General features: G+C 39.5%; 1 protein-coding gene across 1 annotated transcript; it reads left to right on the forward strand.

Annotated features, from left to right (window-relative positions):
- Positions 1-8113: 8113 nt before the first annotated feature.
- Positions 8114-8856, forward strand: LOC131675979 (small ribosomal subunit protein eS8-like; the record flags this gene model as incomplete). Its single annotated transcript, XM_058955099.1, has 1 exon — positions 8114-8856. A coding segment is annotated over one exon (618 nt), but the record flags the coding sequence as incomplete, so codon positions are not given.
- Between the last annotated feature and the right edge of the window lie 2702 nt (positions 8857-11558).

The following is an 11558-nucleotide window of genomic DNA, read 5'->3' on the forward strand; positions in this document are numbered from 1 at the left end:
GCAGAAGTTCTGTTTATGCCGATGAGACACAAGTGAAGCCGAAACTTGTCTTGGCTTAGCAGGCCTATGCGAAAGCACTATGCTATATTTCACCCTAAGGAGGAAAATTTGGTAAAAACCAAAATTTCTCACTAGGGTGAAAATTTGTTGGTAAAAACCAGTCTTTGTACAGGAGGGCACAAATCCTTATTTCATACTATGTTGCGTTTCGGCTTCGCCTCATCAGAAACCGACACTAACGTATTGTCGGAATAGATTAGCGCCGGCTTGACGCAAATCCCTTAAAACTAAAACACACTATGTGTTTCAATCAAACGACTGATCAAACGTGATGTCCCGTTCGAGCAGAAGTTCTGTTTATGCCGATGAGACACAAGTGAAGCCGAAACTTGTCTTGGCTTAGCAGGCCTATGCGAAAGCACTATGCTATATTTCACCCTAAGGAGGAAAATTTGGTAAAAACCAAAATTTCTCACTAGGGTGAAAATTTGTCGACAATACGTTAGTGTCGGTTTCTGATGAGGCGAAGCCGAAACGCAACATAGTATGAAATAAGGATTTGTGCCCTCCTGTACAAAGACTGGTTTTTACCAACAAATTTTCACCCTAGTGAGAAATTTTGGTTTTTACCAAATTTTCCTCCTTAGGGTGAAATATAGCATAGTGCTTTCGCATAGGCCTGCTAAGCCAAGACAAGTTTCGGCTTCACTTGTGTCTCATCGGCATAAACAGAACTTCTGCTCGAACGGGACATCACGTTTGATCAGTCGTTTGATTGAAACACATAGTGTGTTTTAGTTTTAAGGGATTTGCGTCAAGCCGGCGCTAATCTATTCCGACAATACGTTAGTGTCGGTTTCTGATGAGGCGAAGCCGAAACGCAACATAGTATGAAATAAGGATTTGTGCCCTCCTGTACAAAGACTGGTTTTTACCAACAAATTTTCACCCTAGTGAGAAATTTTGGTTTTTACCAAATTTTCCTCCTTAGGGTGAAATATAGCATAGTGCTTTCGCATAGGCCTGCTAAGCCAAGACAAGTTTCGGCTTCACTTGTGTCTCATCGGCATAAACAGAACTTCTGCTCGAACGGGACATCACGTTTGATCAGTCGTTTGATTGAAACACATAGTGTGTTTTAGTTTTAAGGGATTTGCGTCAAGCCGGCGCTAATCTATTCCGACAATACGTTAGTGTCGGTTTCTGATGAGGCGAAGCCGAAACGCAACATAGTATGAAATAAGGATTTGTGCCCTCCTGTACAAAGACTGGTTTTTACCAACAAATTTTCACCCTAGTGAGAAATTTTGGTTTTTACCAAATTTTCCTCCTTAGGGTGAAATATAGCATAGTAAAATACCAATAATATTCAAAGTTTAAAAATATGTCTTAATTACGATCTCAACACGAAGATTTTTTTAAACGAATGAATTAAAAAAAATGATCTTTAATTTTAAAACACGAGGCATACAGTGTTATTCTTAACACATAGAATGTGAGCAGTGCCACATTCCTGCTGTGATGAAACTGTACATATGGCTTCAGAAAAGCCCCATTTTGTTTTTCAATAAACATGCCACTTCGCTAACAGAAGGCTTTGAAATCAATTAATGTTGTGTTGGTGGAACCTTTGCAGATGATTTAGAATCAGGATGATTCATTTTCAAAGCTTGGCGTTTCTTGCTGTAAAAGAGGGAATCGTTATTCCCTCTTTTACAGCGTTCTTTCGTTGGTGGGGTGCATGCCGCCGTAATCCAGTTTAACCAAAACTGAAATCACCAGCTCAGAAATATTCTACTTGTGATTCGTATATTAATCCAAGAATGCTCATCAAAATAAAGATTGGGCTGCTCCTATCTTTTGAAGTTTTCATGGCGCCAGCGATGCAGCTTGAGATTGTGCGACCTCCCCGGGTTCAACTCCATTATTGATCGGGACTAACTGGAATTGCACAGAATATAGATGACGATGCCTGGGAGAAACAAATTATCATTCAATGTTAGTGGCGTAGCAGGAAATTTGGTTTGCAGGGGGTTTTGACGAAAATCTTAGATTTTTCAAAAATGTTGGCGGGTCTATTGATGACATTTAATCTGTAGGCCGCGATCGACTGGGTACTACTGTGTTCTGCACTAATAGCGAAATGGGATGGTGTGAGCGGGCATGGGCGCTATAACCCTACCATAGGCAGAACTAAATACCTGTCGCAGGTGTCAGTTATGTTGGGTGCCGGACTACGAGACAGGTTAGGTCAAGTTCAACGAGTAGTTCAAAAACACCATTTTACTAACAATCAAGCAGAAAAGGATGAGCTGAAAATTCGCAACTTCGAAACCGTAGCATTGGAAGAGCTTTGATAGACGGGGCAGAATGTGTGGAAATGCGGGGATCGAGCGACGGCACAAGAGCTGGGCAAAATGCGCCAACGCGTGATCAAGTGGTAGGCGATCAGCGAAAGGATGTGTGTAGTGTGGATCAAAGGCCATTTCTTCGACTAGAGCATTATCAATGTACACTGACCTCATGAAGCCGAGAAAGATGCATTTTATGCGCAGTCGACGATAGATTCCGGATCTACCTAAGATTCATAAAAAAAATAGGACGGTTGAACTGCTGGCAATGATCAACTGTCATGTGAGCTACTCAAACACAGAGAGCACTCCACTGGGTGCTTTTGAAGATCTGGAAGGAGGAGATTTTACCGAAGTATAGGATGAAGGGAGTAGTATGTCCCATCTATAAAAATGGTGTTAAGCGGGAACTAATTACCGATTAATCACATTACTGAACTGCCCTTGTATGCAAAGGTGACGTAAATGCCATTGAGTATATTTTTGAGGAAATCAATTTTCAAATCTTGCATGGTGCGGGTAAAAGCATGCTTTCCCCACTTTGATTTTCGTATTTCAACAGGTTATTTTTAATTTTCATTTGAAGTCGTTTGCAATGAAAGATGAGAATTTTCATAGTGAACTTAAAAATACGAAAAAGTTAAATTTTACCAAAGTGGCGTTGAAGTCACTTTTGCATACTAGAATAGTAAACATCATCTACAAGGTGTTCTCCCAAATTATTTGTTGCCGCCTATCTTCAACCAAACTATTTGTAATAACATTCTTGAAAACTTTGCTGAAGACACTAAGTCTCGAACTAAATTTGATTGGAATTAGTAATGTATCCAACTGGAAAAATTAATCAACAAAATTACGCTGCTAAATACTAAACCTGCAAAGGCTGATGGTTTCCAAATTATGGAATCTTGGCGCCATTCAATTCGATACCCAAATGTACACCATAAATAGCCAAAAACGTGAAAAATTTTCAATTTTTTTATTACCAATCTTAGTTAGTGGAACTTTATATAAGTGATAACCCAAAAAAAATCAAATGCACATAAAAACCGATTCTGAACTGTTAGAGACAAGCGTAAAACGCCATTTTTCATCAGTTTCTATGTAGGCGTTTTCATTGAGCTATTTTGCTTGATATTTACATGATTTATCAACTATAGGATCCTCACTAAAATATTAGTTACAAGATCCCATTCTCATAATTTACAAAAAGTCCCCATAACGTTTAAAACATTAGGTTCTCAATGTAATGAACAGATAATAAACTTCCAAAATTATTATTTAAATATTTAATAAACTAGTCAGCATCAAACTTTTTGACTGCAATTGAAATATTTTGGTTTGGAGGGGGTTTTAACCCCCAAAACCCCCCCTTGGCTACGTCACTGTTCAATGTACAACTCCTGGCAATCCAAAGTTATTTATTGATCAATACTAACGTCGGCCAGGCTACTAGCGTAATACGAAGTAAAAAAGAGAATGGATGTTAGTCCGACACTTCAAATTACTAGAAGCAGTGTAAACAACTGCGTACTCCTCAAGTCGTCACTTTTGTGTTATCTTATGACAAACGCCATTTTGGGGTATACTGAGTTAGATATGCCACATTACTTGTCTAAAAAGTCTTTACCAAGTGTCGTATTCAGAATTTTGACATTCTGTTTCAAATGACTGTGCCTGGGGAATGGCTCAACTTGATGCCTTAGATGTTTTTCTGTGCAAAACTAGCTGAGAAACACAATGGCATAATTGTTTTCAAAATAAAAATACACGAATTGTACACACCTATGACACGTGTGAGTGCGACTTTTGTTTACATTTTTAGTAAAAACTCGCAAGATAGTTAGCCGATCTTCATAATATTTGAGAGATTAATACTAAATAAATAGAAGCATCAATTAATTAATACATTCTTTGAATTGTATCTACCATTTATAAGTTTGAAGATATTCGATCTAAAACTTTAAAAACCTATTTTAATCCACCTAGCGGTGCAATTGTGCCTTTCTCAATCATGAATCACGAGAATGTGTGCGTTGTTTATATTCATTAAAAACTTTTAAATGCATATATTACATTTTATTATTATACATCACATGACAACTATATACAGGAAAATAAATCATTATTCGAGTTCTAAAATTTTGAAAAAGAAAAAACAGCCACGGTAATATTGAACTGAAAAAAGGTGCGAAATCGGCAAAGTCTCAAAAGTCGATTTTTATAAAAAAAAAATTCGAGATAACATAAAATCTCGACGTTTCATGCATTTTAAAGATGTTTGGCATCAAAAATACGAATTCGATTTCTGAAATTTCATGGGGTCCCCCCTTTGGAAAAAAAATTTGAGTTCCGGCTTATATGGCAATTTCATATGTGACCGGACGATTTAGTCTATATTTCCGGACCCATATAAGCGATCCGTACGAAATTTTATAGACTATAGCTATCATTTGGGACTAAGTTTGTGAAAATCGGCCCAACCATTTCAGGGAAACTGATGTGAGTTCGTAAATTTTGAAAGATGGCCGCTTTTCCCGGGCACTTCCGGAACCGTCTATGGTGGTCAATGTAGTCAACGAAAGTTTGTTTGGCCGTCGGTGACCTAGAACTGCAAAGTTAAGTTATTTGAGAGACATTTTAGCGAAATTTTTACCTTTTTTGCTTCCATCGGGGTATCGGTTTGAATCACAATTTGCTATGTGATCGCACGCCACAACCCGTAACTCCGGAAACGGAAGTCGGTTGGGGATAAAATTTAATAGCCATTTACATGGACGCAACATCTTTCATTTGAGACTAAGTTTGGTTGATTCGGTCTAGCCACCTCCGAGAAACCGATGTGAATGTTAGTCTGAATTTGAATACTTCTGCCGGGGCTTCCGGAACCGATGATGGTGGCCAATGTGACCAAAGAGACTTTGAATGGCTGTTAATGACCTAGTACTACAAATCGAAGCAGTTGTGATCACATTTTGTAAAAATTTTCACCATTATACATTCATTGCAGAATTTCTTAAAATCGACATTTTCTGCGTGATCGTACTCATCACCCTGTAATTCCGGAACCGGAAGTCGGATCCATTAGAAATTCAATAGCAGCCTATGGGAACGTTGCACCTTTCATTTGGGACTAAGTTTGTAAAAATCGGTTCATCCATCTCTGAGAAAAGTGAGTGAGATTGTGATCGCGTACACACACACACAGACGCACATACACACACACATACATACACACACAGACATTTGCCGAACTCGACGAACTGAATCGAATGGTATATGTCACTCGGCCCTCCGGACCTCCGTTAAAAAGTCGGTTTTCAGAGCAATTGCAATACCTTTCTATTGAGAAAGGCAAAAAGGTGCAAAATCGGCAAAGTCCCAAAAAGTCGATTTCTAAAAAAAAAAATTTCGTGATAACATAAAATCTCGACGTTTCATGCATTTTAAAGATGTTTGGCATCAAAAATACGATTTCTGAAATTTCATGGGGTCCCCCCTTTGAAAAAAATTTTGAGTTCCGGCTTATATGGGAATTTCATGTGTGACCGGACCGTTCAGTCTATATTTCCGGAACCATACAAGCGGTCCGTGCGAAATTTTACAGACATCTGTGGGGATAATATAGCTATCATTTGGGACTAAGTTTGTGAAAATCGGCCGAACCATTTCCGAGAAACTGATATGAGTTTGCTAGTTATGAAAGATGGCCGCTTTTCCCGGGCACTTCCGGAACCATCTATGGTGGTCAATGTAGTCAACGAAAGTTTGTTTGGCCGTCGGTGACCTAGAACTGCAAATTTAGGTTATTTGAGAGACATTTTAGCGAAATTTTTACCTTTTTTGCTTCCATCGGGGTATCGGTTTGAATCACAATATGCTATGTGATCGCACGCCACAACCCGTAACTCCGGAACCGGAAGTCGGTTGGGGATAAAATTTAATAGCCATTTACGGGGACGCAACATCTTTCATTTGAGACTAAGTTTGGTTGATTCGGTCTAGCAACCTCCGAGAAACCGATGTGAATGTTAGTCTGAATTTGGATACTTCCGCCGGGGCTTCCGGAACCGATTATGGTGGCCAATGTGACCAAAGAGACTTTGAATGGCTGTTAATGACCTAGTACTACAAATCGAAGCAGTTGTGGTCACATTTTGGAAAAATTTTCACCATTATACATTCATTGCAGAATTTCTTAAAATCGACATTTTCTGCGTGATCGTACTCATCACCCTGTAATTCCGGAACCGGAAGTCGGAACCATTAGAAATTCAATAGCAGCCTATGGGAACGTTGCACCTTTCATTTGGGACTAAGTTTGTAAAAATCGGTTCATCCATCTCTGAGAAAAGTGAGTGAGATTGTGTTCGCGTACACACACACAGACGCACATACACACACATACATACACGCACACATACATACACACACAGACATTTGCCGAACTCGACGAACTGAATCGAATGGTATATGTCACTCGGCCCTCCGGACCTCCGTTAAAAAGTCGGTTTTCAGAGCAATTGCAATACCTTTCTATTGAGAAAGGCAAAAACGTTTTTCTCGAAATTTGCTAAATGGCGCTTGTCATTAGATAACACAACAGCGACGAAGTGTCACAGAAGGAGGAAGATTGAAAGTAGGGATAGGTATTCGGTAAAACATTGGTGTTCGGTTTCGGAGGGAACGAAGACGATTTTCCGAGATGCACTAATATTCGTATATTTAAATATATTTATATCCTACGAGAGTATAGTTTGCTCTAAACAAAGCTCAATGTGTACAAAATTTACTCACGTTTAGTCAATCTTCCCGCTTTCTGTTTTCCAACGATCGCGGATCCTCGCCTAGATCGTGATGTCTGTATATGCATACATTTCATTAATATTTCAGTATTTGTCAGATTAGTTTATCATTTCACCTCAAGTTTCATATGTAACTTAAATAGCTTTTAGGTTAGGTTTACCTTTAGCTTTAAATTATATATAGTCTAAGAAAAAATAGTTTTAGCTTATAGATTAGCTTATAGAAATGAATTATAATAACGTAATAATTTTACTCCATGCTCCGATCAGTACAGCACTGCATGTGACCAGTCTATAAACTTCTTTGATCCTTTTATCTTCCTCCTTCTTTCCGTTTCTCTGACACTTCTCGTGTCGATCGATCGACAATATCGATGTCGACAACCTCGGTTGTGCGGCAGTAGGTGCGCTCGTCCGAGGGACGTCACAAATGGGCTAGGAGAATTCGCGCTCGACTTAAGATTTTTGGAGTCTCTGGCCGTTCGTCTACCAGGAAATTTTTTAGGTACCTAACACTACGGTTTAGGAATATCATGACGATTGGCCAGCAAATGTCTAGCAATCAGGGCTTGGATTGTGAAGCTTCAAATGAACGAATATAACGATTTTCCTCTTGCATGAGAGCACTCATTCTCATGCGTAAATGAGAACCTGTGCTTGACGCAAATAGCTAAACGTGAGAAAGTTGAGTACTTGAATGAACTTACCCTCCCGGCGAGAGGAAACTCATGCCTTCCCGAAAACAGATGCATGACGAAATAAACATTCTCAAAACTGAAAAGTTACGTCTCTCTTGCATCGAATCTGCGCTGTTCGATGACACTCTTCATGAGTACACTTGCACGTTGAACTGGTATACGACGAATGCTTCATTATCGTTAGTTTAGAATGAGAATGGGGCGTTCTACTTCACGCCTTACTACATGGGATGATGCAACATTTTCACCACTTTGACTGGGTATAAGCCGTGATAGTTATCATAAGAGGCGGGCCACTGGTGACAAGAAAGCCGCCATCCGCAAGAAGAGGAAGTATGAATTAGGACGCCCAGCCGCCAATACTAAGATTGGTGCAAGCCGTATCCATTTCGTGCGTACTCGTGGAGGAAACCGTAAATTCCGAGCTCTCCGTTTGGATTCCGGCAACTTTGTGTGGGCTTCGGAGGAAACCGCCCGTAAGGCACGCATTATCGATGTTGTGTACAATGCTTCCAACAACGAGCTGGTACGTACCAAAACGCTGGTAAAGAATGCCATCGTGGTGATCGATTCAACGCCGTTTCGCCACTGGTACGAGAGCCACTACCTGCTACCGCTGGGAAAGAAACGTGAGGTGAAAGCCGGCGAGGAAGACGTCCTGGCTAAGAAGCGCTGCAAACGTGTACTGAAGAAGTACGTTAAACGACAGAAGACTGCCAAAATCGATCCCGCACTGGAGGAACAGTTTAACGCTGGTCGACTGCTCGCTGTTATTGCCTCCCGTCCCGGACAGTGCGGCCGTGCTGATGGTTATCTGCTGGAAGAAAAGGAGTTGGAGTTCTATCTGAAGAAGATTCAGAATAAGAAATCGAAGTAAGCTGATGGTAGGGCTACAGGAATGCGCTGTGAAGGCAAGTGTATGTAACGTGCAAGTGTAAGATATTTTACACTCCTGAGAGTGTAAAGTTACATTAGCAACACTCTGGAAGAAAAGGGAATAAAGGGAAAAGGAAAATACAGGAATGAAAAGCGCTGCAGGATATTGGACATATACGGCGTTCTGTACTTCTTTTCATACAAATTTAAATATCCCGGAATGTATAATTCATATAATAAAATTGATATTACAATTGGTCGGTGTTAAGACAGACCGGACTAAGTCGCAAAACGTCAAAAAATTAGATAATGATAGCATTAGATAAAGAAATTTTTCTGCTACATTCGACTTTCGCCAGTTTTGAAATATGTAACAATAAGAAAAATTATGGCGAAAATTAATTTCATATTATAATGTAAAGGGTACTGCGATCCAAAATTTAAACTCTCGAAATCAATAAATTGTCACTTAGTCCGATCTGAATTAACACCGACCAATTCCAGTATAGCACATGGGGCGAAATGTGCATTCGATAAACGGACCAAATATTTTTGCAGACGTCCGGGAAAATTTCCTTATTTAAAATAGCGTTTGCGTTAAGCACGATTTCTTAACAAACCATCCCAATTTTTGAAACTAAAACTAATCGATTTAAGAAATCATCCCAATTTCTATAACTAATCTTTATTTGAAAACACTTCCATTGAAGATCTAGTTATAAATATAAGAATGAACTTTTTAACAATCCATAAATTGCTTTTTCGGCCTACGCTACTGTAATGAAATACTTCGCCTTAATAGTCGGTGAATTTGTCGGTTTTGGGATGAAAGCGTGAACATTCTTTAGCAATACCGTCCATTGATCTGTGAACCAGTTGAAAACGTATAATTTACAATTACTACATATACTATTCGATTCAGTTCGTCGAGTTCGGCAAATGACTGTGTGTATGTATGTGTGTGTATATGTGTGTGTATGTATGTGTGTATGTGCGTCTGTGTGTGTACGCGAACACAATCTCACTCAGTTTTCTCAGAGATTGCTGAACCGATTTTCACAAACTTATTCCCAAATGAAAGGTGCAACCATAGGCTGCTGTTGAATTTCTAATGGATCCGACTTCCGGTTCCGGAATTACAGGGTGATGAGTTCGAACACGTGGAAAATGTCGATTTTAATAAATTCTGCAATGAATGTATAATAGTGAAATTTTTTTCAAAATGTGACCACAACTGCTTCGATTTGTAGTACTAGGTCATTAACAGCCATTCAAAGTCTTTTTGGTTACATTGGCCACCATCATCGGTTCTGGAAGCCCCGGCGATAGTATCCAAATTCAGAATAACAGTCACATCGGTTTCTCGGAAATGGCTAGACCGAATCAACCAAACTTAGTCTCAAATGAAAGATGTTGCGTCCCCGTAAATGGCTATTTAATTTCATCCCGATTCGACTTCCGGTTCCGGAGTTACAGGTTGTGGCGTGCGATCACGTATCAAATTGTGATTCAAACCGATACTCCGATGAAAGCAAAAAAGGTAAAAATTTCGCTAAAATGTCTCTCAAATAACCTAAATTTGCTGTTGTAGGTTACCGACGGCCAGCCAAACTTTCGTTGACTACAATAAACAACACCATAGACGGTTCCGGAAGTGCCCGGGAAAAGCGGCCATCTTTCAAAACTAGCAAACTCATATCAGTTTCTCGGAAATGGTTGGGTCGATTTTCACAAACTTAGTCCCAAATGATAGCTAAATTATTCCCACAGATGTCTGTAAAATTTTGCACGGATCGCTTATATGGTTCCGGAAATATAGACTGAACCGTCCGGTCACATATGAAATTCCCATATAAGCCGGAACTCAAATTTTTTTTCAAAGGGGGGACCCCATGAAATTTCAGAAATCGAATTCGTATTTTTGATGCCATACATCTTTAAAATGCATGAAACGAGATTTTATGTCATCATAAAAATTTTTTTTTCATAAAAATCGACTTTTTGGGACTGCCGATTTCGTTAGTGGGGTGTTAGTAAGCATACACTGGAATTTCCTATATAAATCGGTACAATCGTAATACCTCAGAGGATAAAAAACTATTGAAATGGTCACCAAATTACTTCTAATCGCTGATCTAGTTCACTGATTGCCAATCAAACATTCTTTGAATATATTGTCCACTATCGACGATTCCGGAAGTCCGGAATTCCGGGCATATTCCACAATTAAAGTCACATCGGTTCTTCGGTGATAACTGAACCGATTTTCTCAAACCAAGTCTCAAATGGAAGGCAAAATATGCAGTTGAGTATTGCGTCGCCGCCCCTCCCCCCCTTGCCTTACCCTTACACCTCCCCCCTTCATCACTCCGCTCCCCTTGGACCACCCTCACGCCCGCATTTCCTTCATCCACCCCGTATACCGAAATAAAATGAAGGATTTCTGACGCATCCTCCACTCCCACTCTACTAACCCCCCATTCCCTCCACTTTCAAACCCATTCCACCAACATTTCAAAATATAATCACATGAAGATAACATTGAACTTATGCTGATTAAGCTAATTAAATATTATTCTTTTGCCTTTCTCATATAGAAAGGTTTTGCAATTGCTCCAAAAACCGACTGTCCAACCGAGGCCCGGAGGGCCGAGTCTCATATAACATTCGACTCAGTTCGCCGAGATCGCAAAATATCTGTGTATGTATGTGTGTATGTATGTATGTATGTATATACGTATGTATGTATGTATGTATGTATGTATGTATGTATATATGTATGTATGTATGTGTGTGTATGTGCGGATTTGTTAACAAAATGTCCACAT

The sequence above is a fragment of the Topomyia yanbarensis genome, chromosome 1 (assembly GCF_030247195.1).
Source record: "Topomyia yanbarensis strain Yona2022 chromosome 1, ASM3024719v1, whole genome shotgun sequence".
Taxonomy (NCBI): Eukaryota; Metazoa; Arthropoda; class Insecta; order Diptera; family Culicidae; genus Topomyia; species Topomyia yanbarensis.